The sequence below is a fragment of the Aspergillus luchuensis genome, chromosome 6 (assembly GCF_016861625.1).
Source record: "Aspergillus luchuensis IFO 4308 DNA, chromosome 6, nearly complete sequence".
NCBI classification, from domain to species: Eukaryota; Fungi; Ascomycota; class Eurotiomycetes; order Eurotiales; family Aspergillaceae; genus Aspergillus; species Aspergillus luchuensis.
This window is the reverse complement of record NC_054854.1, coordinates 3,804,570-3,832,060: the sequence shown is the minus strand read 5'-3', so window position 1 is coordinate 3,832,060 and position 27,491 is coordinate 3,804,570. Positions and strand designations below refer to the sequence as shown.

The 27,491-nt window shown below is 51.3% G+C and overlaps 13 protein-coding genes across 13 annotated transcripts; 8 read left to right on the top strand and 5 right to left on the bottom strand.

Moving 5' to 3' along the window:
- Positions 1–1,440: 1,440 nt before the first annotated feature.
- AKAW2_61334A (uncharacterized protein) lies at positions 1,441–1,749 on the top strand (the record flags this gene model as incomplete). The annotated part of the gene is made up of 1 exon (XM_041680915.1): positions 1,441–1,749. The coding sequence occupies one exon, from the start codon at positions 1,441–1,443 to the stop codon at positions 1,747–1,749; it is 309 nt and encodes a 102-aa protein (XP_041546832.1).
- A 102-nt stretch (positions 1,750–1,851) lies between these two features.
- On the top strand, positions 1,852–2,052 carry AKAW2_61333A (uncharacterized protein; the record flags this gene model as incomplete). Its single annotated transcript, XM_041680914.1, has 1 exon — positions 1,852–2,052. The coding sequence occupies one exon, from the start codon at positions 1,852–1,854 to the stop codon at positions 2,050–2,052; it is 201 nt and encodes a 66-aa protein (XP_041546831.1).
- A 727-nt stretch (positions 2,053–2,779) lies between these two features.
- Positions 2,780–4,924, top strand: AKAW2_61332A (uncharacterized protein; the record flags this gene model as incomplete). The annotated part of the gene is made up of 6 exons (XM_041680913.1): positions 2,780–3,052; positions 3,157–3,406; positions 3,463–3,627; positions 3,677–3,912; positions 3,958–3,998; positions 4,045–4,924. 6 exons carry the CDS (start codon positions 2,780–2,782, stop codon positions 4,922–4,924), a joined length of 1,845 nt encoding a protein of 614 aa, XP_041546830.1.
- A 1,345-nt stretch (positions 4,925–6,269) lies between these two features.
- AKAW2_61331A (uncharacterized protein) lies at positions 6,270–6,657 on the top strand (the record flags this gene model as incomplete). Its single annotated transcript, XM_041680911.1, has 2 exons — positions 6,270–6,395; positions 6,469–6,657. The coding sequence occupies 2 exons, from the start codon at positions 6,270–6,272 to the stop codon at positions 6,655–6,657; spliced, it is 315 nt and encodes a 104-aa protein (XP_041546829.1).
- A 733-nt stretch (positions 6,658–7,390) lies between these two features.
- On the bottom strand, positions 7,391–8,356 carry AKAW2_61330S (bZIP transcription factor; the record flags this gene model as incomplete). Its single annotated transcript, XM_041680910.1, has 1 exon — positions 7,391–8,356. One exon carries the CDS (start codon positions 8,354–8,356, stop codon positions 7,391–7,393), a length of 966 nt encoding a protein of 321 aa, XP_041546828.1.
- Positions 8,357–9,719: 1,363 nt separating this feature from the next.
- On the bottom strand, positions 9,720–10,898 carry AKAW2_61329S (isopenicillin N synthase family dioxygenase; the record flags this gene model as incomplete). Its single annotated transcript, XM_041680909.1, has 4 exons — positions 9,720–10,126; positions 10,203–10,577; positions 10,628–10,813; positions 10,865–10,898. The coding sequence occupies 4 exons, from the start codon at positions 10,896–10,898 to the stop codon at positions 9,720–9,722; spliced, it is 1,002 nt and encodes a 333-aa protein (XP_041546827.1).
- Positions 10,899–11,754: 856 nt separating this feature from the next.
- AKAW2_61328S (oxidase ustYa family protein) lies at positions 11,755–12,991 on the bottom strand (the record flags this gene model as incomplete). The annotated part of the gene is made up of 5 exons (XM_041680908.1): positions 11,755–11,996; positions 12,049–12,148; positions 12,202–12,332; positions 12,390–12,521; positions 12,598–12,991. 5 exons carry the CDS (start codon positions 12,989–12,991, stop codon positions 11,755–11,757), a joined length of 999 nt encoding a protein of 332 aa, XP_041546826.1.
- Positions 12,992–13,853: 862 nt separating this feature from the next.
- Positions 13,854–14,831, top strand: AKAW2_61327A (uncharacterized protein; the record flags this gene model as incomplete). The annotated part of the gene is made up of 1 exon (XM_041680907.1): positions 13,854–14,831. The coding sequence occupies one exon, from the start codon at positions 13,854–13,856 to the stop codon at positions 14,829–14,831; it is 978 nt and encodes a 325-aa protein (XP_041546825.1).
- A 1,220-nt stretch (positions 14,832–16,051) lies between these two features.
- Positions 16,052–17,936, top strand: AKAW2_61326A (uncharacterized protein; the record flags this gene model as incomplete). The annotated part of the gene is made up of 8 exons (XM_041680906.1): positions 16,052–16,064; positions 16,152–16,296; positions 16,363–16,523; positions 16,572–16,694; positions 16,742–17,098; positions 17,149–17,250; positions 17,307–17,624; positions 17,686–17,936. The coding sequence occupies 8 exons, from the start codon at positions 16,052–16,054 to the stop codon at positions 17,934–17,936; spliced, it is 1,470 nt and encodes a 489-aa protein (XP_041546824.1).
- A 1,831-nt stretch (positions 17,937–19,767) lies between these two features.
- On the top strand, positions 19,768–21,345 carry AKAW2_61325A (arylsulfotransferase family protein; the record flags this gene model as incomplete). The annotated part of the gene is made up of 3 exons (XM_041680905.1): positions 19,768–20,311; positions 20,362–20,427; positions 20,477–21,345. The coding sequence occupies 3 exons, from the start codon at positions 19,768–19,770 to the stop codon at positions 21,343–21,345; spliced, it is 1,479 nt and encodes a 492-aa protein (XP_041546823.1).
- Positions 21,346–22,925: 1,580 nt separating this feature from the next.
- AKAW2_61324A (uncharacterized protein) lies at positions 22,926–23,654 on the top strand (the record flags this gene model as incomplete). Its single annotated transcript, XM_041680904.1, has 1 exon — positions 22,926–23,654. One exon carries the CDS (start codon positions 22,926–22,928, stop codon positions 23,652–23,654), a length of 729 nt encoding a protein of 242 aa, XP_041546822.1.
- A 108-nt stretch (positions 23,655–23,762) lies between these two features.
- On the bottom strand, positions 23,763–25,031 carry AKAW2_61323S (uncharacterized protein; the record flags this gene model as incomplete). Its single annotated transcript, XM_041680903.1, has 1 exon — positions 23,763–25,031. One exon carries the CDS (start codon positions 25,029–25,031, stop codon positions 23,763–23,765), a length of 1,269 nt encoding a protein of 422 aa, XP_041546821.1.
- Positions 25,032–25,535: 504 nt separating this feature from the next.
- AKAW2_61322S (flavin monoamine oxidase family protein) lies at positions 25,536–27,112 on the bottom strand (the record flags this gene model as incomplete). Its single annotated transcript, XM_041680902.1, has 2 exons — positions 25,536–26,600; positions 26,654–27,112. 2 exons carry the CDS (start codon positions 27,110–27,112, stop codon positions 25,536–25,538), a joined length of 1,524 nt encoding a protein of 507 aa, XP_041546820.1.
- Between the last annotated feature and the right edge of the window lie 379 nt (positions 27,113–27,491).

Below are 27,491 nucleotides of genomic sequence, written 5' to 3'. Positions count from 1 at the left end.
AGCGACACGGCTGTTCGAAAGCTGCAGACGTCCTGTGAATCACGGACATGGTTCACTTAGTACATATGTATCACAGATAAGAGTTGAAGTGACTTACATGAATCGACCACCAGATTCGCTTTCGCGGGGATTTAATCGAGTGACCCATCGCGTACGGGGATGTGCTGACACAATGTCAATATAGCCGCCAAACGATAGGGTTGACGCAACGTACAGCAAATGCATTCCCATCTAATGAGCCAACATTGCTGCACACTCTACCCAGTAACAGGAATTTGTCTGGATCTCGGGGTCTGTCCACCAGATTCTGAGTAGGAGCAAGGCCGCCGCAAGGACTGTGGAATCCTTTTCAGAATCCGCATCGTACGATGCCTTTGCTCGGACATAATGTGCCCTTCTCACGGCAGCACGGTTGGTAAACCCCGCTTGCTAGGCTAAGGCCTCGCTGCCAATCGCAGAGTCAATGAGGAAGATACCAAGCAGGATGAGGGGGGAGGCTTTTCTCTGGAGATTCAATATGGGGTTTTCTGGGGGTATGACGTCGGAAAAGAAACCCGGATAAGTTGGCCTGCTATCCCTCGAGATGGCATAGCAAATGCACCCCGTAAGTTTACTGGCTCTTCGGCCCGCTATCTACTATTTGGGGGTGGCCGATCTGCGATTGAGGCGTCGGGCAGTACATTCCTTGCAAGCCACGCGAATTCGGCGAAGCGGCGTGGTTGGGTTACTCGGGCTCTCAGTTGACTGCACCATTGCTCTCGATGTTTGTGTGTATTCTAACAACAGTCCTTGTTGCTTCCGACTCGGCGAGATGTTCAGTCTCCTTGCCGTGGGGCTGCGCGAAGTCGACCAAGAGGCCAAGGTGACTTTTCCAAATTGCCACGGTTTCTTGGCCGGGTCCACCAAAATGGGCTGTTATTTTCTACAACAGAGATATCAAGGATGTGTGGTCTTGGTTCTAGTGGACTGCAGTTTGTCGAACAGTGTTCTTACCCAACTGTGGCGTCGGAATTGATCTACGATTAGGAGTTAAGACGACCGTGATAGTGAGATATCACTTAGTTCTTATGATGCCTTCTGACAATATCAGCCACCATTACTTTCAAAATCAGCATAGCATCAGGCCTAGTACTAACCGAGCCCCCAGACATCGACACTAGGAACTTTTTATATTGATCTCCGCAAAGTGGCCGGGCGCTACTCCTTGGCACACGCAATATTCCGACCATGCGCATTGTCAACTGACAGAAACTGCTAGGACACCCTTGGCTTTTACCATCTCTATCTATACGCTTGGCAGCAGGGGATGGGCCCTGAACCGGCGCCTCTAATATGTCCTGCTATGACTGCCCGGTCTCTTGTCCTCCGAGACATTACCTGCATTGACTACAAATGAGAACGCAGATCCATATGAACCTCTGCGGGACCCATCCTTAGTGTATGATCCCATTCCCACCATCCACCGACGAACTCGATATGACCCACAGCCGGGCGTCTACAACGACGGGTTCAAAGAACCGTCGAAGTCAAAATTCCCGTAGGGCACTCATGAGAGATGCGATGCCAAGAGGCCAAGGAAGACAGCACGTCTGTAGGCTCACAACTCAACCCACCCCACATTACATTCTGTATGGCCTGTTTGGATGGAGGACAAAGTCATACGGAAATGGTGCAGATGCGGGTGGTTGGTTTGACTACAAAAGTGAAGGAGGCCCGCTGTCGGCATCTTCTCTTGGTGATTACCGTTAAGACAACAATCGCATGCTAGTGCTGTACGTATATTAGCCCCGGGGATATCTGAACTCCTCGAGTACTGACAGCCTTGACGAAGGACATTCTCCGAACAAAATCATGACTTCCGCTCAGCCCGACAGCTACGCCAAAGGACCAACCCTTGAATCCGACGCGCCCATGAACCCAGGCTATCAGTTACCGACCGAGTTACACTGGGTGAACTGGTCGTGGCGCCGTTCGCTGTTATATATGGCTGGTGGGATCCTCATTGGGGCTCTCGTCGGGCTTATCGTCGGGCTGATAGTGCGGTTCGCGTGATGTCGTTGAGAGCTGATATGGCACATACTGTGTATGATGTGCTTGGTGTTGATACCCCAGACGCGTAAATTTTCGTGTTAAAATTCTTGTTTTGTTGCCATCGTTTCATTAGCGCCGCATTTCAACTTCTCTGTGTACCCGAATCGCTAACTATGCGACCGGTGACTTATACCCGAGGGTCACGACTCCGATCGGACCACGTGGGATCGGTGAGTTTATGACTTAAATCGAAGCGGTTGGCATTTTTGAGATTTTTGCCATGATCTAACGTTATATAGGTTTTAACTCCCCAATGATATAATAGCATGTCGAGGTGGAAAATAAATCCGGTCTTTCGGTTGCCTATTTGGGTAGCACTTTCAACCCAGCGCCAATGTCACCCGGAGAACACGGCGATCAATTACAACATGTACAATAATCCGGCGATCCACAATAGAAACTATATTCAGGATAAGCAGCCGGAATAGAGCAAGTATGATCAAGAAGTTTGGCGACAGAGAGTCATCCACAGTGACGATCCATGACGTCTCGATGTGGTAGTTACCTTAACCAAACGCCCAAACTCAATTGTGACGCCACTTCTGTACTTTATCAGAAGCCATCAGGAACGCAGTAATTGCCTGCGATAGACTTGCAATATAGCGTAAGAAATATCACATTTTTCATTCGTTGTACAGGATACTCCAGGATCTACATATAATATATTATTTCCCACCTACCCAATGGCATGACACGACACCCATTAGCAATGGCACCCTACTCCTCTCCCTCCACGACAGACCTCCTGATCATAGGCGCCGGCCCAGCCGGCCTCATGGCGGCCTGCTGGGCCTCACAATACACGAACATGACAACGCGAATCATCGACAAGTACCCCAGCCGAACAGCGACCGGACACGCAGACGGGATACAGAGCCGAACACTCGAGATCCTCGAGAGTTTCGGGGTAGTTGATCCGATAATACGGAAAGGTGTGCAACATGCGGAGATGTGTTTCTGGGTAAATAAACTATTAATTTTATATACTATATCGCATTCAGCTTTATCTCCAGTTCAGATCCTTTTGGGGAAAATGAGCACAGCACTAATTCGAGCGCTGCGTAGGGCTATGATAAGCATACGAGCGGGATAACGAGGCACAAGATGGACTCGGCTCAGACGGATAAGTCGAGATACAATATGGTGTTGCTGAATCAGGGGATCATTGAGCAGATTATTCTGGATTATTTGGGGTTAGAGCAGGAGGGGAGGGTGGAGGTGGAGTATGGGAAACAAGCGGAGACGTTGGAGCTGCTAGAGGAAGGGGAGGATGAGTATCCGGTTGTTGTTGGGGTGAAGAGGGTTGGCCAGAATGGTATGGTTATTCTTGGTTTTGATGGTGGTTGCATGCTGACTTGGATGATGTTATAGGGGCCAATGGGCATTGCAGTGATGTTGAGACCATTCGCGCGCGGTATGTTATCGGTTGCGACGGTGCGAGGAGCTGGACCAGAGAGCAGCTGCAGGTACCGATGCGGGTGTGTTCTGGAGATACCACTTGGGGCGTTGTGGATATCGCCCCGATCACTGATTTCCGTAAGTTTAGTCAGTTGGTGAAAATGTATGCTTGACTGACAGGCTTTAGCGGACATTCGTCAGTCCTGTGCTATACATGCCGGGGACCGTGGCAGCATCATGACCGCACCCAGGGAGAATCGGCTGGTTCGCTTTTACATCTATCCCAAAGGCGATGGGAGGCTGAGTGTGGAGGGCAAAGACCGATCGGAAGTATCACTTGATGAGATTGTGGGAGCCATGGCGAAAGTCATGAAGCCCTACTCTTTGACCTATAAGCACTGCGACTGGTGGTCTATCTACAAGGTGAGTATTAAATGGAGGCAGGTGGCCATAGCTGACTGGGGATAGATAGGTCAACGTTTAGTGGAAACGTATAGGCCACATGACAGGTTGGTGAACTCTTTGGTCGACCCAAGCATACGCTAACAACAACAGGATCTTCCTGGCCGGCGACGCAGCGCATACGCACTCACCGAAAGGAGGTCAGGGTCTGAACGTGTCGATGCAGGATACATACAACCTAACATGGAAGCTATGCTCCGTTATCACAGGGGAAGCTTCTCCGAGTATACTCGATACATACGAATTGGAACGACGACCAGTTGGCGAAGAGCTGCTGAAGCTGGATACCGAGTTAGTTAAAGCGTACGAACAAGACACGAGCGTCACCGAAGGTGTCGAGCGCGTCCGTGGCCAATACATCGACTTCATGACTGGAACGGGGGTGACATATGGCTCGAATGATTTAATCACCGGAAAGAAGGCGGATACATCGGTCGCAAAGAATATCAAGATCGGTATGCGCCTGTCATCGTATCCAGTCGTGGGCCAGGCCGACGGGATCAGCATGCAGCTGGTTAGCAGGTTGACCAGTAATGGAGCATGGAGGCTGCTCGTATTCCCAGGCGACTTGCGTGAACCTAGCAACCAGAGTCGGCTGGCCAATTTTGCGAACCAATTCAACGAGCAACCTCATCTGCCATGCCTGCACAAAGACCTGAAATCGAACCGGTGTTGTCCCCTTCTCGAGACGATTGTGGTACATCCCAGCCCGAGAACTTCTGTGAACCTTCTGGATCTACCGGAAATATTCCATCCATTCGATGAGACGTGGGGATGGGATTACTCGAGGGTGTTTGCGGACGATGGCTCATACGGCGAAGCTTGTGGCCATGCCTATGCAAGGTACGGCATACGAGAAGAGACTGGGTGTCTGGTCCTTTGCCGTCCGGATCAACATGTTGCTTGGTTAGGGAGCCTAGGAGATGTGGAAGCATTGGACCAGTATTTTGGTCCGTTCGTCGGGAGGAAGTGATTTGATCGGGTTCTGTTACTATTCAGTACTATTTGGTCGAGCGCGACCGGTGAAATAGGGTGGGTTGGCATTCCGAGCGTTGCACGGATACTTTTGGTTTGTAGCATCCATGTCTGATACAGAGGCACTATAGAAAGAATATAGAAAAGACTTAAGCACCAGACCATTTAGCAATAATTAATGACAGAAATTATGTACTTTGCACATGCTGTCCTCAACATAGCGCACGTATGGTCAGTGGCCAGAGCTCAACGGCAGCACATCGCACAGACCGGGGATCACCCGTGGGCACCGGCTCTCTCGTCCCGTATTCCGGCAGAAGAGCCCTGCCAGTCAGAAGTCCCAGAGATCCTCTGGATGGATGACAGGGAAGTTGTGGAACCAATGCTCAAATTGGCTTTCAGACCCAGGGTACGCATGATGCAGCTTGATTGGGAGGGGACATTGATGAGGTAATGGTGATGGTGAACGGTGATGTCATGAGAGTAACAGTTGTGGAGAAATGTTTTGATCGAGGCCCATAACAGTGTCCTCTAAAAATCCAACAGACAACACCATCGCTGAGAGGGAATGAGGCTTTGTACGCGGATCAGGCCCACCTTTTTTCTCAGAGTGAGGCTGCCCCACGGCTTATCTGTGCTATCTGGAGGCCCTGGCCAGACCGGACGGACCTCTTCTCGACTGTCCAACAACAACAAGGGTTGTCTGCATCTCTTCCATTATAGGGCAATTGCACAGAAGGAGATCACATCAACACACTATCATTGTACAGAGTATCTGATCGATCACTAACCCCGCCATCTATCCACTAGTCTCAGCACAGTGCCACCGTACAACCACCGACTGAACCCAGACCGTCCACAGTATAACATCACCATCACAATGACTACATCCAACCTTCCAGACTTTTCTAGAGCAGCAACAGAGAGAAAAGCAAGGGTAATGATCTGCCCGTATCCCTCTGTTACAAAAACAATAGTGTTCCCACAATATGATGCCGAATGACTTCACAACCAACAATTGTACCTTGTCCCTGCCCTACCCAAAGTAGGAACATACCATGTAGACCACATGCAGCCAGGACCCTGGAGAATTCCCCGAAACTTGAATCGAGGCTAACTATACCATGTCTACCACATTCACAGTCATGGTTACTGCATTAACAGTGACATCAGTACATAGTCATTGTAATATCTATGGCCAGACACAAGCATCATTATCCAGAGTACGACAGACGTACAAATAGCCTACCACTATCCTGGAACTTACTCTCCCATTTTAATCAACAAACATCTATCTCAAAGCATACCACAAACACACTCTATACACACACACAACCATCAAAATGACCTCCAACCCCAACCCCGGCAACTTCGCCAACCGCCCGCAGGAAGAAGTCGAGAACATCGCCCGCAAGGGTGGCCAGTCCAGCCACTCGGGCGGATTCGCCTCCATGGACGAGGACAAGCAGGTACATTGATCCCATTCCCTTCTTCCTACTTCATGAACGAGAGCATAGTACTAATCAAAGTGGTGACCGACAGCGCAACATCGCCTCCATGGGCGGCCAAGCATCCAGTGGAAGCTTCCAGCCCGGCGAAGAACGGGCCCGGGAAGCCGGCCACAAGGGAGGAATGTCATCCGGAGGGAGCTTCGAGCCTGGAGATCCTCGGGCTAGAGAGGCTGGTCGGAAGGGAGGATCGAGAACTGGTGGCGATATGCCGGAGGAATAAATCTATTCGTACTAAGTACCATGACATTATGATCGGCTTTGTTGGGGATGAGTTTTTATGTGATATGAATTGAATGTATTATTAGTCAAGTATGAGACTAAATTGTATCGATTGTGGCATTGATGAATTGGATTATTATTGTATTGTTATTCATAATAGAGTTTCGGAGGCTAGTACAAGCAGTACAGTAGTTGTAGAATGGAAAGTACTATTGGATGGCGAACATCTCCGAAGGTCCATTGAGTAAGTGGTGGCCCCGTCGCTAACACTATTGGCCACTCGACCCGTTGTTGACGATCATGACGACAATGGATATATTCAATTGATTCAGCCTTAACGAATTACTTGCAAGCATGAGGTGATCGAAGTACAAGATAGTTGAATTAAATTTTACTTTTGCGCCCCGTTAAACCCCGCTCGCCACATTAGAAACAGAAACATCGCTAGCACGCTAGCTTCCACCATCATCATCAATCGTATCTATCATCTAGCTCGTAAACAGTACTTTTCCATCGCCGTAAATATGTATCTCTGAGAAAGTCCCGAGGAGAGAAAGGTAGAGAGGTAACAAGGAGGAAGCGGAAAGACAAAAGACATTAGAAAGGGTTAAGAGATAGGGACGTAGGAAGGGGGAAAGGAATCAAAAATATCCACAACGCCTCATCATATAGACATTAATCAAATCATCGCAGGCCATCATGTACAGGCCATCGACGATCTCAGAATTAGACCTTCACTCCGTATCTTTTTGCCCCTCTGTTGCTGAACCGTCCCCAGCAGCCGGGAGCTGTACCAAATCCTCAAGATCCATTGTCATCTCTTGCTCCTGCTCCTGCTTTGGACTCTCTGTCGGAGGTAATGGCTCTTTCTTCTCCTCGGGACTCTGAGTTGTCGTACCAGCTTTATCAGAAAGCTGCTTCACCATCTTCGCCAAATGATCTTTAATCCTCTCATCCCCGCAGTGGGAGTGCCGCAGCAGCTCATTCTTTAGGTTCAAGATTTCGCCCCGCAGGTGATCCACTTGACTTTCCAGGAGCGTGTTCTCCCGCGAGACCGTCTCGCAGCGACTCTCGAGCTGCTTGGCATGCTCCTTCTTCTTCTTGCGGCATTTATTGGCAGCCACGCGGTTGCGCTCAAGGAAACGCTCCCGCTTGCGTCGTTCGCGCTCGTTCACTTCAAATCCAGGGGAGGGTGGTCGATTGGAGCTCCCTCGACGACTGTATACCGGGCCCTCGTTACTGCTGCTGTAGCTGGAAATACTGAACCGGGATTGATTGCTGTCGGCGCTGCCACCGCTGCTGACGCTCGTGATGCTACCCCGCGAAGTGATTTCGTGCATAGGAGCTGGGGGCATTTGTGCCGGTACTAAAGGAAAGGTGGCCTGCATCGGCGAGTATTTGTGCTCGTAATCATTGGTAGGATTGTGTACGGTCTGGCAGGGAGCAATGAAGCTGGCGTCCGAGCTAGCGGTGGAGTTGGTTCGGAGAGCGGGTCCAGTGGCCCAGGACACGGGCGGCTCGAAGGAATTGAGCAGCAATTGGTTGTTATCTTCGAACAGAGGGAGAGAAAGACAGTCCTGGGGAATGGTATTATCGAGATAGAAAGGAAGGGAGCCCGGCCAGGTCTCGTCAGTGGTGGGTGTTGGTCCTGAGAGGGGGCCGTAGAGGTTCAAGTCGGCGGACATTCTCACGTCGGCCATTGGGGCGTTTAGGGGAAGGGATTGGGGAGGTGAACAGTGATGAATTGGGATTTTGATGCACAATTAAGATAGTATGCAGATACAAAAATAAGCCACTGAGGTATTGCGCAATGGATGGTGATCACGGCTGCTATTTATACGGAGTTGATAATGTGGGTGGTTTGCAAGGCACGCCCAGTGATGCGATTCACAAGCCCTGATTGGAGGGAGCCAGACCGTCCGTTAAATCACAGCACTGAGCAGGTTCGATAAGGTTGATCAACGGTACTTTCTCGATCGACCATAAGGAGCCACACAAAGGGGAAATCACAGACGAACGCGCAAGTCGGGTTGTAGGGATAATATATCCGGCAGGGATCTAAACACAGGCATTGGGGGCAAAAGGTTTGATGGGGGGTGGGTAGACGAGGGACGGAAAATATCCGCTCCAAACCGGATTGCCTGGGGCCACAGAATATACAGAGTAGTAATCTGGTCGAGCTCAAACTCCGGGGCAACATGGTTGACGTAGGATCAATTGGTCCGGAAGAAAAACGCACCTGTCAGAGACGACCCTGTGCCGATGGCAACCCGCTAGAACAATCCAGATTTATTTTCAGTGTGGTTTGGGTGGAGCCCGCACTTGCAGCATGACGTTTCGAGTCGATCAAATTGCTTGCACTTCATATCCCGACTGCTAACTTAAATCCCGGGCCTTTCTAAGGGGCCCAAGCAGGTACTGGGCCTGCTCCCCCCAACCCTCACGGTCGGATCTTGCAAATAGTTGGGATATTGATATCTTGGTGACATCTACGACCTCGACACTTACTAAATCCGTGCAGCCGGTGCTGCTGGGTCCTCCACCGGCCACGTTACACAGAACAATGCATTCTGAAGCCACCCAGCAATGTTTGACGACACGATTCATGTTTCTTTACCAACATCGGAATTTCCCATTGCGTGCATTGGGTTCCTGTAGGCAAGAAGTATTCGGGATTATCTAATCTTGCTGAAATGCTAGATCATTAGTTATCACTACTCTTCTGCTGCATGGGTGGATACTTTATCCCCTCGATATAGCCGGCTCTGTCATAGGCCCGCTGTGCATTACACGGTTGATCACTAAAGGCAATAATATCCCTGATGCTTCAATCGTACCTCTGGATCGCCCCAATTCTACTTACTTTTTCTCAAAACTCGATAGTCAGATGTGCTTCGCTCGGGCCGCGCCTGGCTTCCCTGGTACCCAGTGGTTTGGGTATGTGACTAACCATCCTTGAAGTAGAATTAAGCCCAGGATCATCATGCTTCTCCGCGGTTGATAGAAAGAACCGTGCGCTTTGCCCATGATTATTTCGCCTCGACCATATGTGTCCTGGTGTTATTACTCCAAGCTCACAAGGTCCTTTTCGCTCTTGACCTCGCCACCCCCAAAGGTATCCGCATAGCGGCCAACCATCCAGTCGTTCACAGTAATCGGGCTGTATTTGGGTTTTTCGCCTGGCTCGAGGCAGCTTTCCAGGCACTCGACCAGAAAATCTGCGTTGCCATCGAAGAAAAACGGAACGCTGTAGCGCGCAGTCCCCGATGTATTGATGACTCGGTGTAGGTTGGAGATATACCGATCGTTTGTCCAGCGCATCATCATATTGCCCGTATTGACTACCACTGCGCCGGGCACAGGCACCACATCCACCCACTCGTTCGATGTCCGGCTCCAAACCTGTAGACCCCCGACAGAGTCCTGCAGGAGGATGGTAATAGCACCAAAGTCGCTGTGAGCCCCGATGCCTGCAAGGAAAGTTAGCTCATCAGTGGTACCCCCGATATTGGTTGGAGCCGAATGCGGGAGGGTTGGCATGCACACCTCTTTCCAGCTCGGACGCATCAGGAGCTTGAGGGGGGTAGTGAAGCAAGCGAAGTGTAGCAATGGGCTTGGTACAAAACCTGCGTAGAGCATCTGAACCAAGGCCCACCATTTCTGCAATGACAGTCATAAGGTCGATTGTGAGACTGAGAACGGCTCCATAGTACCGATCCACCGTGTCTCGGAAGAGCTGCGGGTCTGTCACTTCAACAGGATACTTGTTGGGTCCCAGGCCGAATTTGCCGGCTTGGACATCCGGGTCATCTAGTGGGAGGTGTCGACCAAGAAAGAAGCTCTCCTTTAGGTCACCTGCGGTTCGTTTCTCGAAGTTCTGGGCGCGAAAGCATTCATATCCACGGTTGAAGCTGTCATTATCTAGGAGCTTAAACAGTGGGCACCAGTGTGGATGTTGCTTGTGAACCTACCCCTATTGTATTTCTCCTTGGTCTCCACCGGTAGACGGAAGAAATCCCTGGACTGCTCTAGAATAGCTGTTTGTAGTTCGGGTGGAATGGTGTGGTTTCGTAGTTGAAAGAATCCAGGGTCTTTGCAGGCGTGGTGTATTTCATTCTTCAAGCGTTGTCGGTCTTCATTGCTGCCCCCATGAAAGGCTGCGGGGATGGTTAGTACACTCTTTTAGACATATCTGTTCGTCTACATACGAGCGAAATCAATAACAGGGATAGCAGGGCCCATGATTCCGATCGAGTGGAGCAATGCAGCTCAGATGGTTAGAGTTCGATTTGACGTACCAACGGAGTTGCCGACGGACACAGCATGGCACCTGGAAAGATAAGTCGGTTGCAGATAGATATCTTTCACCGATGCGGGGTAGGCGCCGACGATCCTCGACGTTGTGAAGGGCTTGGGCGGCTCCTAGAGGAGGGCGCTTCCTTCTAGAATGATTCTAGTCGTGAATCAGGCGCCACATGTATCGGCACAACTTTTCTGGTATACAGCCAGAACATTTACAGCGATTAGAAGCCTCTGTACTAGTTGTCTTTCAGATTATCAGACTGCAACCTCAATCTCCTGGGTCAAACCCTTCAAAGGTAACAACCATGGGACGGCGGCGGATCAACGTAACCTTGATCAGCCCTATCCGGCCAGTCAAGCCATGTTCACGCCTGGTGCCATTCAGGACTGCCGGATTTGGTATACATGCGAGCAACCAGGAATTTTGTGGAAAGTGCAATGGGCTGTTTTACATTGTGCCGACCCCTGGGAGCATTGATTGATTGTCCATCCCCAGGCAGAATTTACGAACCAATTCCACTACTACCATTCCCATTCAATCCTATCTTCTAAATATCACCAAACTCAATTTGTCACATCAAATTTCATGACTCAGTCCGCTGCAACCTGATTTCATTAGGCTTCCAAGGGTCCGTGGTCCGTTTGTCCCAGATTCCCTATCTCGGGGAATGTTGAATTGGAGTTTGAGCCCAAACGTTTCACAGAGTCGCTTTACATTACGCAGAGATCGCATTTCCTTAGTTCATTGACATCAAGACATTTATATGTACATTCTATATACAGGGAGCAGCAACCATCATGGAATCTCCTCATACACTCTATCCCCGATCTTCGGGGGCTGGAGGAAGTCGTTAGGAACAGTCTCTGGAAGCTGGTTTCGCTCCGCCCATTCACGGATTTCCTCGAAGTTGCGACACTTGTGCTCAGTGTTGAAGTCGACGAAGGGCTCGGGGTGGTCGGGGTGGACCCAAACTTGACCCAGAACTCCCACGTCCACGGTGCACATTAGCTGCTGGCGGATGATATCGAGACAATGAGCTATCCACATTAGTACTGATTTGAAACGAAATAAGTAGTATTGAAAACGTACTGACGTGGCGACGGACAACGTAGTCATTGTTGGTGAAGGCGCCCTTGCCAAGGTCATGGTAGTAGTCGTAGTTGTAGTAAAGGGATTGGCGTAGGAGATTCTGTAACCCGTTAGTCGCACAACCTATATTGTCCTTCACCTTGTCTAACATACCAAGCAGTGCAGATGGTGGAATCCCTCCACATTAGCAGGATATCCACCTCCGTACTTCTCGTTGATCTTAACCTGGTCGGGAGCGAGTCCTGATTTCTCGGCTTCTTCGGCAGGCACGCGAATGGATCGGTCTGGACTACGATCAGCCAACTCCACTCACTCACTTCATGATGTGAAAGGAAACCAACAGTTGGCACCGAGAGATTCCCATGCTGCATCCACTTCGGGGCTGGCATCTTGTCGGAAGATATTTTCTTTAAGGAGCGACCCGTTAAACTGTTGCTTGTGATAGTTGAGCCCAACATTGGATATCACGGGTGCTACGGTCGCGTTAGCTCAACGTTCTGATTTCCTCGCGTTTTGACTCTCAGTGACAGTCTTGGAATTAGGACGTACAGTGCTGGGTGATGCGCCGCGTGCACGCCTTGTCTGAATCTCCTTGGTTGTGGCCGACGAAGATGCCGACCAAACACGACACTATGGAAATGACAACGACCAAAATGATGTTCAGCCATCTTCCAGGCCCCGATCGCACACTCTTCTTCCCCGACCAGTGAACATCTTCTTCATCGACAAGAAGTCTCTCGCGATCGGCCGAGTCGGACCGCTCCGAGGTGTTCAACTTGTCGTCAAAAGAGTTGGTGTTGCGCGCAGAACTCATGGTATCTAGGAACAACTCTTTTTCGACAGAAAGAGAATGAGCAACTTCGCGAGCCTTCTTCTTCGGCAAAAAGAGCGCAGCACGAGTGTTTATTCTCGGTTGCCTATGGAGGAGGGCCAATGGGCCCATCTATGCCTCCGCCAGGTCCGATGCTAATAATATCCTCCCGAAGCCAAACCCGCCGTTGGGAGGACCAAGTGACGGGTGTAACACTCATCCGAGTGGTTGGTGAGACAACCAGGCTCGTGCAGGTGCGGAGAGGCTCATCCTGGCGGTGATGTTATTTGTTCCAAGTAAGACACCCTCCGCTTGGCCGCAGACGTTGTCTCATTCGGCCGCCCAATGAGGGTTTCCGGAGTGGATGAATCGCTGGAGATCCTTAATACGAGCTCACTGCCCGCCTTACAGCTCGACATCTTACTTTCGTCCAACTGAGACATGACGCAAAGATGCCTTACTCCCGAGATTAAACCCGGATTCACCGTCATTAAACCATCTGCACGCTATTATTAACACCCTATATTGGCCGCCTGGTGGCGGATCACGATGGGTCATCGCCGCGATCTAGGTCAACTTCCAAGCCCCTTCTTATCCCGGAGAGGGAAGTGGATGCACCAGCTCGCAATGAGGGGGTGCCTACTTGTGAGGCATATGAGTGTAACACTGGCATCCGCAGCGCCACTTGGTCATCTCGGGGTGTCGCCGTGATTGGACTGAGGCCGGTCCTCGGCTACTCTCCAGATAGAGCTTCGAGAGATGGCACAATCCGAGACTTGGCCAATCATGCCGGTACGCCATAGCAGGACGCTTACTCCACGATGAGAGATATTGGCATTCTGCTAAAAATGGATGCCGGGGTGTTAAGCAGGGAGACGAAGAATTTATAAATATGGCCGCGTGTATTCCCCAGTCTCATGCAAATCCCAAGATCTTCCAGAACATCACACTCCCCTCTCATTAACTTTAATCATACTTCCTCATCTCATTGTACATGATGCATTCCGTTTCTAAGGGTCTTCTCCTGGTGCTGAGCAGCCACCTGCTCGCTGCTACTGCCCGTCCTGTGGCCACCGAGACTTCCACTGCCACGGCCACTGAAACTCCTGCAAGCTACGGAGATTACGGCAACTATGGCAATTACGGTAACTACCAAGCCTACAAGAGGGACGGCGAGCCTGAGGCGGATGAGACGACCACCAGCGTGTCGTCGACTGCCTCTGCCACCTCCACCACTGCTGCGGGATATGGCAGCTATGGCAACTATGGAGACTACGGCACCTATGGTAGCTACCAAAACTACAAGCGTGGCGAAGAGCCCGATCCCAGCTTGAGCACCACCGCCACTATCCCTACCACCACTGCCCCTGCTAGCTACGGCGACTATGGCAACTACGGAAACTACGGTAACTATGGCAGCTATGAAGCCTACAAGCGTGGCGAGGAGCCTGACCCCAGCTCCACCACCACCACTGCGGTCCCTACTACTACCGCCCCTGCTAGCTACGGAGACTATGGAAACTATGGCAACTACGGCAACTATGGCAGTTACGAGGCCTACAAGCGTGGTGAAGAACCGGATCCTAGCTCGACCACCACCACCGCGGTCCCTACAACCACTGCACCGGCCAGCTATGGCGACTATGGAAACTACGGCAACTATGGCAACTACGGTAGCTACGAGGCGTACAAGCGTGACGAGGAGCCTGAGGTGAGCAGCACTGCTTCTGCGACGAGCTCAACCGAGTCTGCGACCACGACTGCAGCGAACTACGGCAACTATGGAAACTACGGCAACTATGGCAAGTATGCCAGCTACGGCTCGTACAAGAGGGATGCTGAGCCCCAGCCCGACCAGGACAGTGAGTCCTCGACCACCTCCGCTGCTAGCACGACCACTGCTGCTGCGGGATATGGGAACTACGGCAACTACGGCAACTATGGCAAGTACGCTTCTTACGGCAGTTATTAAGAAGAGGATTGAGTGCGTGATGATACGGAGGACAAGTGTTACCTGAGCAGAAGTTGAGGGTGACGCTGCTAGGATTGGGGGATCAACCATGATGATGATGTCTAAGAATGTGTTATTCTGTTGTATTTATTGGCAATGGATTCGTTAATTAGATAGATATAATGTAGCGTTGCTTGTTCTTGAATAACTTATATAATCATTATCTTGTACTTTATGCCTTCAGACATATGCGGATTGCAGACACATTATTGGTTGGGGCAAGTACCGCGGACATGGCAAATCAAACTGGCCCTCATTGGATCTTAAACTTGTTGACGATTCCAAGACCCGCTTCCCCATATTAACAACCCTGTTTTTCTTCTGGTGAGCATCGCAGATCCTCCGACTCAGATCCGGTGTGGGTTTGAGATGTTGCCCTCAACCATCATGGCTCTCTGACTCGGGAGACAATTTTTTCTGCTTCTGACACTGTAAATCTCTATTTAGTGGACCAACCCACACGAGCAAGAACTTTGCACGGGAGGGAACAGAGGAGCCACCATGAAGCTTGAAGTCCAGATCGCTGCAGCTGAATCACCGACCGGCTCCCAATCGGGCAAGTGATGTTCATGGAACCCCCCTTGCCTTTCGGTGCGATCGACAAGTAACCTTTGCCGACAGGCTCGCCTTTCCTCCGAGGTTGAATTGTCTATGTGCAATAATCAGAAGGTTACATAGCTAATTTATGAGCTAGACTACTACTCTGTACCAGTCATAAGAGTCCAGGTATCCCGACATCGGTGCCAAGCCTCATCCTTCAACCCTTAGCCGAGGGAAGGGAGAGACAGAAGACAAGACAGAAAACAGAGAGAGAGACAGCCGACCAAATGAAAAATCCAGCATGACTCGATCGTCACAACCCAAACCAGCGTAGACTGCGATAGCGCAGTGGCCAGCTCCAAATCGGACATGGATGGTTGGTTCATCCAGCCCAGCTGTGTCTCCACTGTCTCCTCGGATTGGCGCATTTTTTGGCAATCATAGGAGTCATCATCGTTCCTGGTTCAGCTTGGCCGATCTAGCTTTCCCCGCCCTTCAGCTCCGGTTTAAAAGACCGCTGCAGCCACGCGCGCTGTCGTCGCCGTCATGTTTGGATTTTCTCAGACTCTGCTTTTCTTTCGCCCTCATCCGGTTGTGCGTGTGCGTGTTCTGCGATCGTTCTTGCGATCGCGCGATAGAAAATGACCGTTGACGGTACGTCCGACCGCGACCGGAATTGTTCTTTGCGCTGTGACTTGATCGGCGCTCGACTCTCCCAATTTTGACTGACTTGGATTACAGAGAAACAGCCAGTGGCTGACAATGGCGAGTCCTCGCCGGCATCATCGCAATACGCCTCCGTCAACGAGCGCAAGTTGATGGCCAAGATTGACTGGCATGTGGTGCCGTGTCTTTGCGTCATGTATCTGCTTGCATTTTTGGATCGGTATGCATGACTCCCAGTGAACTGGACGCTCGACTCCAAAAGGCGTGAAGCTCATCAATTGTGCAGCGTCAATGTCAGTAACGCGGCCATTTTGGGTCTCAAATCCGACTTGAATATTGAGTCCGGAACCAAATATAACACCGCCCTTACCATCTTCTTTGTCCCCTACATCATCTTCGAAATTCCGTCCAACGTGTTGATGAAGAAGTTGAAGCCGCACACATGGTGTACGTATTGCGCCGCAATATTTTTGGGCCACACTGACGTGCTTATAGTGTCGCTGTGTATGTTTGGCTTCGGGCTGGTCATGGTCTGCCAGGGTTTGGTGCAGAATTGGGGAGGATTGATGACAACGCGCTGGTTCCTGGGCATGTTCGAGACCGGCCTGTTTCCTGGGTGTATGTCGAGTTCTCCACGATTTCATGGTCGCATACTGACTCGATAGGCTTCTACCTGCTGGGAATGTGGTATAAGCGCAGCGAAGCCCAGAAGCGCTTCAGTTTCTTCTTCAGCTCGACGACTCTCGCCGGTGCCTTTGGTGGCTTGCTCGCCTACGGTTTGGGACAGATGGACGGCCTCCGAGGATACAGTGGATGGCGATGGGTGTTTATCATCGAGGGTGTTCTGACCTGTGTGGTGGCCATTGGCTGTTTCTTCGTGGTTCCCGACTTCCCCGAAGACGCCAAATGGCTGACGGAAGAAGAGCGGGCATTCCTGCGCGACAAGCTGGCGAAGGATGTTGGAAAGTCTGCTGCCGATGCTAGCATGACCTGGCGTGATATTGCTGCCGTCTTCAAGGATTGTAGGTATCCGTGGCTGCGAGAGCGATAACAGTGCTAATGATTTGTGCAGACAAGATCTTCATCGGTGGCTTGATGTACTTTGGACAGGTGGTTACAGCTTATGGTTACGCCTACTTTGCGCCGACCATTATCCAGACCTACGGCTACAGTTGTATGTTCTTGCCCTCACAATACTCGATAACAGTGCAGTCGCTAATGTACTTCCAGCGGTCAAAACCCAGCTCTACTCCATTCCACCCTGGGCCGCCTCGTTCGGTTTCTCCATGCTCATCGCATACCTCTCTGATAAATTCCGCCATCGCTTCCTGTTCACCATCATCCCGATGTTGGTAGCCATGGCCGGATTCGGTATCCTGCTCAACATCCACGACACCGCACAATACCATGTTCAATACGGCGCGCTGTTCCTGGTGACCAGCGGCTGCTACAGCGCGATGCCAGTATTAGTCTGCTGGTTCGCGATGAACCTCGGTGGACATCGTCGGCGCAGTATAGGAACGGCATGGCAGATTGGTTTTGGCAACAGTAAGTAGCACAGCCCTTATGCTTACCCCCGACCGACCAGTGACTAACCCTCTGAACACAGTTGGCGGAATCATCTCCACCTACTCCTTCCTCTCGAAAGATGCCCCCTTCTACCGTCCCGGATACAGCATCGGCGTATCCTTCCTTGCCTTCTCCGCCGCCATGTCAATCCTCTACTTCCTAGCGGTGTGGCACGACAACAAGAAACGCGACCGCGCGATCGCCGAGGGTCGCATCGATCCGTCGACCATCACGGAGGAAGAGGAAGAATTGCTGGGTGATATGTCGCCGACGTACCGTTACGCTTATTGATGTGTTTGCTTACTTGCTTACGAGGGAATGAGTGACTGAGACAATAATTACTACTATTTAATTTTGGGTTAGGAAGTTACGAGGAATACGTTAGGTCTCCGATGTCGGAGACGGATAATTTACGCGTCGGCGGATCCCGACGACTTTGCAATGGAACTAATCAGGGTAGTGTGCTTGGCATTTCGGGCGGAGTCATCTTCATAATTCTAGATTTGAAGATGGATTCTCAAGCACAATTAGATAGTCATTCTGATGTAATAGCAAGAATGGGATTCCTCATTGATTGCAGTTGTGGGTGGCTTGGCAGGTTATCTTGCTTGCCCTTCGTGTTGGTATCGGCTCTGTCCTTAGTTGGGGGTAGCCTTCCTTTATGACAGTAATGTATCGATATAGCCAGATCTTAGGCTAATACCCCACGCCGAGAAGTCACTGATTCCAGAACAATAGTAGTCCTCTATTCTACTATGGCTTCATCTAAAGTGGTATGCACTATGTAGAACATACAATTCCAACACCACGAGAACCTCCCACACCAGTCGGGTTCACAAGACCTATCATGTTCTAGTAGTACAATAGGCTCCTGTCATTTGTAGTATTGCTATTGGTACCCTTTAACCTAGCATCTCGTCATGTCTTGCATTCGGGATTTTTCGTATTCTGCGAATGTTGAAGACAAAAATAGACAGTCATCAATATATATATTGAGGTAAGTTGTTGGAGTCAAGTCACGGTGCCTTCAAGTCCCAACAGATTTGTTACTAGAAGTAATCATTATGGCTTCAGCGATCACAAAACGAGCCAATAACCGATGGAATACACAATTACGATAATGGGTCCTGCAATTATACTTCAGTTGAAAAGAAGGTAGCTACTAGTGTCAATTGCTCTTTATTTTCAACGTGCGTGTGAACTGAACTGGATTTTATTCAACATTGGGTTTACAAAAGGCATACTATATGCACTTTATCTACCTCACTATTTAGTAGTTCATACCAGAGTATACTATATCACTGCGAGTCAATGTATCATATCGCAACGATATCACACGAAGGAAGGTAGAACTTCCAAAGCCCTCCTCCAACTAAATCACGTCTATTACTGTCATTGAAGGCAGTGATATTCCCCCTCATTTCCTTCCACATGCTCGGATAATCCGCTGTCACTCGCTCATATAGTTAGCGTGCTCCCTCGCTTGCAAATATCTGCCGAAATGAAATGACGCGATATTGCAGGAACAGGAATGGTGCAGAGGCCTGTCCGTGGTTCAAGTCTGTCATGAGTTCGGTATGAGCGATCTTGATAAGATAGCAGCTCTATGAAAGTGGGATCAGGCAGGTAGGTTGTTATCCATATTCCTGAAAACACGGCATCTGTGACAGATTATATCTAACAGACCGTCAATATTGACATCTATTCCCTTTGAAGTAGATGCTGGGTATGTGCTTCACACCTAACATCCGGAAGAACTGTGTTGACCTCGCTTGTGTACCTGTTGATGTAGTCATCGCCAGCCGCGCTCGCGTCATCACGAAGATCAATGGCACGATAAATCCCCCACCAAGTACCCGATCCGGGGGTAAAAGCCGAATCAACAACTCTCTCTTGCCGAAGAACTAATATCTAGTTGCAGCTTAAGCGATATTGACGATGAGTGCAAAGTGTCCACCGATGGTGTTATCATCGTGCCGGTTAGGAATTGTTCAACCTCTCCCTCGACACCATCACAGATGGTGTGATAGAAATCGGCGCATAAAAGGGGAGGTCCAGCGATGAAAATGGAGCAGAATTCTGGAAGCAGAACGAGAGCATTGCGAAGCATAGCAGTAGCAGCATGATCGCTCTAACCAAATATAGCCTGCTCCTGGCAGCTCTGTCCCCCCTTACCATAGCGGACGGACAATATCGCTCGCGTCCAGACCTCTCCCCTCCCAAGCTGAACATCACCATCCCAGCCCCCGATGCCAACGGCACTGAGTATGTCTTTCTCGCCCCTTACTCGGACAATATCCAGCAGAGCGGCGCATACATCTACCGCAAGAATGGCGACCTAATCTGGTCTGGTATCGGGTATTATGCAGGGTTTGTCGGTAATTTTCACGTCACGACATACCAGGGCGAGCCTGTCCTGCAGGGATTCCAGGGGACGATGGATACATCGCATGGTGAAGGGTTCGGGCAGCAGGTCATATTGAACCAGAACTATGAGCATGTCGTGACTGCGAAGGCGGGAAATCATCGTATTCCTTCGATTCATGAGTTCAATGTCATCGACGGGAAGACCGCGCTGGTGGAGGTCTATCTCCCTACCGTGGCTAATCTGTCGGCTTATGGCGGGAACTCGTCGCAGCAGTGGATTGGTGATGGTCTGTTCCAGGGTGAGTATCCATCCATGGTCAACGCCGTTGTTCGCGCTAATGCAATGCAGAATTCGACATCGAGACTGGTGAACTGATCTTCGAGTGGAACGCTCTCGACCACGTCGACCCCGCAGGTTCGTCTCATCTATCAGCTCTCTTTTGAGCTTTACTGACACATCCCAGACAGCCTGGTCACCCTCGGCTCATCAACTAGCGACAGCGGTCTCTCCTCCACCACGACGTGGGATTTCATCCACCTGAATAGCGTGGACAAAGACGAAGACGGCAACTACCTCCTGTCCTCGCGACACTTCAGCACCATCTTCAAGATCAACGGCACCGACGGGTCCATTATCTGGGAGCTCGGAGGCAAGCACTCTACCTTCAACTACAACTTCACCTTTGGGTACCAGCACCACGCACGTTGGCACTACCAGTCCCCAACGAAAGAAATAATCTCCTTCTTCGACAACTCCGGTAACGGCGAAGTTATCGTCAACAACGTATCGCGCGCACTGATCGTCGAATTGGACCACAGCAGCGATACCGCGACGATCCTCCGGAAAGCGACAGCTCCGTATGGAATTCAGGCGGCTTCACAAGGGAACGCGCAGCTGCTTTCCAATGACAACATCTTCGTGAATTGGGGCCAAGCAGGCGCAGTCACTGAATACGACGCCAATAATAAGATCATCTATCACGCTTTCATCGAGGAGGCGGAGAGTTATCGTGGATTCTTGGCCAACTGGACGGGCACCCCGACGGAAGTCCCGGCCATTGCTGCATATGTGGACGCGTCGCAGACTGTCCGGTTGTATGTGTCTTGGAATGGCGATACGGAGACAAAGGCATGGCGGTTCTATCAGTCTGAGAGGGGTAATGCGACGTCTCTTGGAGTGGTGTCGCGGAAGTCTTTCGAGACAACCCTGTTGTGGAAGAGTGAGCGGGCGTCGAGTGATACGAGGTATTATGCCGAGGCTGTGGGAGAGGGGAATAAGGTGCTGGCGAAGACGGATGCTGTTTCTGCCAGGGAGTATATTCCGGTTGCATGAGTGGATGGCGGAGAAATGTATATATGTTTATGAGATGAATGGTATGTATGGCCATCATGGCTGCTGCTAATCCTTTGTAGTGCTGAGCTTCTGCTGAGGCTGGGTTTGCTACCCGTACGAGCGTTTCGAAGTGATCGGACAACCGTGATGGGGTAATGTTCACGGCATTCATGCCAAGCAGTGACGATCATCTTATCACTCATCTAGGCCATCTGATAAAGACAAAATCTGTCTGACAGTTAGCGCCCACTACACAAGATGCAATTGCACTCTCAGTAGCTCGCATTGAGCAGATAAACCAACAGTGACACTGAGCCCGCCGAGACCCCAGGATCAATATGCACTTCAGACTCATCGCCCCCAAATGGGGCCAGATCACCCGCACCACGAGGCATGCCTCAACCCACATTCCACAAAGCATATAACCTTACTCTGACCGACCTCGCTGAATTCCACATATTTCGGACCGGAGATCTTTGCGCGTCGTGGATTGCCATGTTGTCAATCTGCATTCCACACAGGAGCAAGTTCCTCTTCCCGCTCTGGCATCTGTGTCCACTCTCATCACCAAACAGGTCCTGGATGTCACCATCTTGATTCACTACATATCCAACATTTCTAATCGACATCGAGCACATTCCCTAGCACATTGCTAGCGATCACGGAACGAACATCGGAACTGAACGGTGCATGACAAACGTTCCGAGAACAAAGTCATTTCCGGACAGAAAAGTACCCCTACAGTGGGGACTTACTCAATCGAACGGGTTCGTGTGGGAGTATCCGGTGTTTCAAGTCAAAATTGAATGCATTCCGTCCCATTCTTCCTTCTCATCCTCTGTCAATTTGACCTGATTGCAATTCCAGCCGTTGTTCTCCCGCGTTTCTATATTTATTTGAACACTGGGGTTGAAGGGTTTGAATCAAGTTGAGTGCTGACATATCTGTGGCAGTGCTCGATCCAAGCAATGCGACCGTGTGTGTGTGTGCCGTGTCGGCAAAGGACAATGAGTGAATGGCTGGACGGACGATCCGTGAAACTGGCCAGAGTCTGGAACAGGTCGGTCAGGCCGGGTGGCTGGATGTGAAGTCAATCAACTCATCATACAATTCAATCATTGAGACGACGTCAATTCAAAGCCAGTAGAGTTTGACCCTGCACATCTCATCACAATGGCAATGAACACCCTTAGCAGCAACAGCAACAACAAACCCTTCATTCAGTTCAGAGAAAAGACAGCGGAAACAGACTCAAAAAGGCATTGCCATCCACGTACCCCCATCTCCGAAGCAGACAAGATCAGCAATGCCAAGGCAGGGTCTGGTATCAAATAAGGCTGAGCAGGGACAGCGATAGGTCACAACGGCAAAAAGACCACTCCACTGGAAACGCCGATCGGTTTGAAACAAATGGGCAGGGACCCTTTCCGAGTTTTAAGTTAGGAATGACTGAAAGTCTTAGCCTAGCTTGTGTGGTAAGTAGTCAATTCTTTAAATGCTTGCTTGCACCATCGTCCCTTTGATGTCGTGATACCTACATTATCTTTTTATCTATATACACACTATCAAATCATATCAAAATGCGAATACTACTATTATCTCTACTTCTATCGCTATTCACCACCATCACCCACTCCCTCCCCCACTACGGCGTCACTCTCCCCCCACCTCCCACCGACCCAGCCAAACCACCCACATCCCCCTACTACCCATGGAAATCCCGACTAGCCAGCAGCGCCGACCACGTCGACAAAACCACCCTGTATAGCATTGCGCGCGCAGCGCACAACCAAGGGCAGACACACTTCGCCGACTACCTCAAGCACTATCTGGGGAACACGGGGCGGGATGCGCACGTTTCCGTGGACGAGATGTTATCAGCGATGCCGCAATTCCGCGCCGAAGTGCACGAGTTAGCGAAATTCAAAGCCAAGCTCGCCTACGAGGCAGTGATGATGACCCGACCGGACGAGGCGCCCGTCGTGCCGTTTACGAGTTTCTGGCACGAGTATGTGGCCACGCCGGATCAGAGCTGGGATTGGTTCTTGTCCGTGGGGAGGTTCGTGTATAGTGTGACGGGGGTGGTGAAGATGGATGAGGAGACGGGCGGAGTGACGGTACATTATGCGGTGCATGTGTTTACTTATTGTGATTGGGATGGGGGGAGAGATGTGCGCATTGGCCAGTTCCGGTTCGATGAGGGCAGACTGGCTGGATTGCAGGTGACGGGGCTGGCGAGGGAGTTTAAGATTCGCGGGTCGAGTCAGAGTAGGTTGATCGAAGGGTATACTCCTGTGCAGGGATTCTAAAATGTGAATTTTTCACTGTGTGTGTATACGCTGGTTGTATAGACGGTTATATATATGTATGTATGATACTATGAATGAAAATATATCTTTGTCAAAAGGGGGCGCGCATCAATCAATCCAGCTGATCTCGCGACATTCACCCAGACTCTCCGCCATCGCATCAATGCGTTCGGTCATCCATCCAGCCGATAGTCCCGGTCGCGCATGTCCCAGCGCCAGCACCGTGGACGTGCGACACGCTCCCTCCGTCTCGTTATATGCGTACTGCAGACACTTGGCCTCGCGCGTGCACACGCCCCGACAGGCCGCGAAGCTGCTCACGGCCACGGGGTCCCCGTCGACCAGGTTATCCCACTCGGTGCGAACATCGCGCAGCTCCGGTCGGACCAGCTTGAGGAACACATCGCGGTACAGCAGCGGTGTCTTCAGCGGCCCCAGCTCCCTCTCCAGGTCATTCAACTGCCGAATGCCCTGCTCGTCCAGATGATGAAACGACACGGCCGGATAACACCACGGCCGCTTCGCATACCCAATGGAGAAGTAATCCATCTCCTCCGGCGGAGCGATCTGCAGCATCGGCCACGACCACGTCAGATCCACCCCGACATTCTCGAGCAGAATCCCCAGCATGCAATCCCCAGCCCAATGTTCCGCCACGGCACGTTCCCATCCATCGCTAGTCCGCTTGCGCTGATTAACCGCCTGCACGAGCGCCGGGCGCGACAGCGCAAACCCGGAACCACCGTGAGCGAAAATGGCATCCACGATCTGCATCTGATTGCCGAGGTACCATGGTTTGGAGGGGTCGAAGCGCCGTAGCCACTGGAGGAAATTATCCCAGACGAGGTAGGTATCGGCCTCGAGGAAGATGTACCAGTTCGCATCTGGTTTGACGCGCAGAGCCTCGTCCAGCATGGGAAGGAACTTCCATTTGTCGAGTTTCCAGCCGGGGTTATTGGGTTTGCCGATCGGGGTGTTGACGTCGGGGTTCAGGTCAGCGGCAGTGAGAGCGGCAGGGCCTTCGGCGCGCACGCGACGATAGAGGTCGAGTTCAGGGTTATGGTTGAGGAGAGCGGGAGAGAGAGAGGCGAGGACATCGTGGGTGAAGTGGGTGGGGGAGAGCTGTTCGACGTAGTCGGAGAAGAGGACGTGGTTGGGAATGCAGCGGAGGGTGGTGGAAAGGTGGATGGGGACTTTGGTGCGTGATTCGGTGACACCGGTTTTGAGGACGACTAGAATGTTGTCGAGATCGGGGCGTGAGGGACAGTCATTGGGGATGATCTGGAGAGGAGGGGAGGATGCGCCGTGGGAAGTGAGGGTGTAGAGGAGGCCGAGGGCGAGGAGGGCGGCGACCAGGATGAGGCGGCGGCGTGGCATGAGGAGGGTTAGCGAGTGCGAGTGGAAGGGAGGGCCATCGCAGATGCGAGGGTTATGTGAGTATAAGAAGAGTTGAGACGGATGGAGAGGTGAAGTTGGCTGCAAAGCTGCAAACGGAGGGATGAATTGAGCATTAAGAATGAATCAATCAAATCGAGTTGGGGATGGAGTCAGGCTTGGCACGGGGTACGGCGGATCACAGCTGCCATTTCCCATTTTTTGGGCCCCATCACGTTAGTTTTGGGGCTATGTAAACTGGAATGTAGATCTCTATTTCATCCTTTGGGTAGATTCCTATGTTGGAAGAGTTGGTTGCTAATAAAACAACTATTGGGGTTTGGTTGTGGTAAATTGCACTTCACAGCATGCCTCCTGATTGGTCGGTATTTGCACCTTGCGATACATTCCGAGGAACTCGTGCTATAGAACTGATGTTATTAACATACCCATTCACATATGCAGCATGTCTAGATGATTGCTAGTACTATATCTACCATATGTATATCACAACTGGCTCCTCGTCAGCCCCTTAACAGCCTCCACTGCCCCCCTCTTCCCACTGCGCACAGCTCCCTCCATATATCCCTTCCACTCCTCCGCCGTCTCCGTTCCCACGAAATGCACATCCCGGAACGGCTCTCGGAGGGCATCCCCAGCCAGCGTTAACACACCTGGTGGCAGTGCCGGACAAGGACAGCCCCAGCCAGAGAGTTCCTCAGTCGACCACTCATGACCGAGAGCCTCGACGAACTCTCTCTTGGGCAGATCCTTATCGCCATAAATCGCACCCAACTGCTCCAACAATGCTAGTTCACGCTCCCTTTGACTCCCCAACCCAGACCACTTCCTCCCAGCGTCGCCGGCCAAAAACGCCGTGAGCACCCATTTACCATCCTCCGGCACACTCGTATCGCGGTAAATCGACGCAGGACCAACAAACGACTGCGCCAGTCCACAGAACCCACGATCCGCCCACCACGCCGTCCGGAATGACAACATCACCTTAGTGTAGTAACCATATCTGAATGAATCGACCAGCAGCTGCTTAGCAGCTGGTAGTTGCGGCTCGAACTTGATCGTCTTAAGGACAGGTGTCGGCACTGAACAAATGACCTTCTGAGCCTTGATCACCAATCCACTCTCCGTTTTGACATAGTTCACCCCTTTCTGCACCTGTGTAATCCCCACCACTCTCTGCCCGAAGCGAATTGTATCCGTGGGCAATGACTCAGCCAACGTCTTCGCAAAGATCTGCGTCCCCTGTCGCACACGCAGATACTGCGCGCCGTGTTTCCTATCAGAGCGCATTTGGAGTAGTCCGCCACCCGATTTACAGTAGTTGAGGAAGTATAGAGCGGAGATGTCCTGAGGTTCTTGGCCGAGCATGGCGCGAGTCCAGACGGAGGCGTTAGCTACAGCGATGGGGCTGGCGTTGCGGGAATGGAGATAGGCGAGGAAGGAGAGGGAGTCGAGTTCGGCATTCTGAGGTCGACTGGTGGAGAGAGATTGGCAGTCAAGTTCGGCAGTGTCGCGGATAAGTTCAATTTCTTTTTGGATTTGAGGAGTTATCTTGACGCGGTTAGCAGGGTGAGTTATAACCCAGTTGGAAGAAGGTAGCATACGCATGGAGTCTGCCCGTAAGGGAATGCAGTGAGGGCGCCGTCCTCTCGCTGCAAAAGACAGTTACCCGTAGTATTCTGCTCGATCAATTCAGCACCAGCCCGTTTTGCCAGCTCATACATCATGCTCTGGTTGGTATCGTTGATCCAGGCAGCGCCGAGATCGACCACCCCGGTGCCACTGGGCAAGGGACAAGACCAGGTCTTGCCGCCCACGCGGTCGCGGCCTTCGAGCACGATGCACGAGTGACCAGACTGGAGGATGGTTTCAGCAGCCATGAGGCCAGACAGGCCCGCGCCGATGATAAGCACATCGGTGGTTTCTGTGGGAGAGGGAAGAGAAAGCGAAGTTGGGACAGAGTCCGGCACCGCAACGGTAGCCTCAATCTCGATTTCCAGTCTGGAACTGCTAGCTGGGGTACTGGAACAAGAGTAATGGCAGGTTTGTGGCCGGCGAGCCATGTCTGCAGAGGTCGGGTGTGGAGACGGTTATTGGGGTCGTAGTCGACGATGTAGAGAGTGAGTTTGACTACATCGCGAGGGGTAGCGCCGGTGGCGGCTAGCACACGGTGTAGATTCAGGAGGGCAAGATGGATCTGCGAAATGTAATCGGCAGGGGCAGTGCCTTCAATGGTGCCTGGTTGGCCCGAGACATGGAGATATTTGGAGGCGGATGACACCACGCCAGGGGCGTAGTAGGCGGAGGTGGCTAGGACGGGTGTTGGAGCCATTGTCGGTAAATTGGAGCTGCTAACCGGTGTTTCTATGTGGTAAAGAGGTGGGATAGATATAGGGCAAAGACAAAGTCCGAAGAAAGAAGCTGGTTATCTTATCGTGCGGG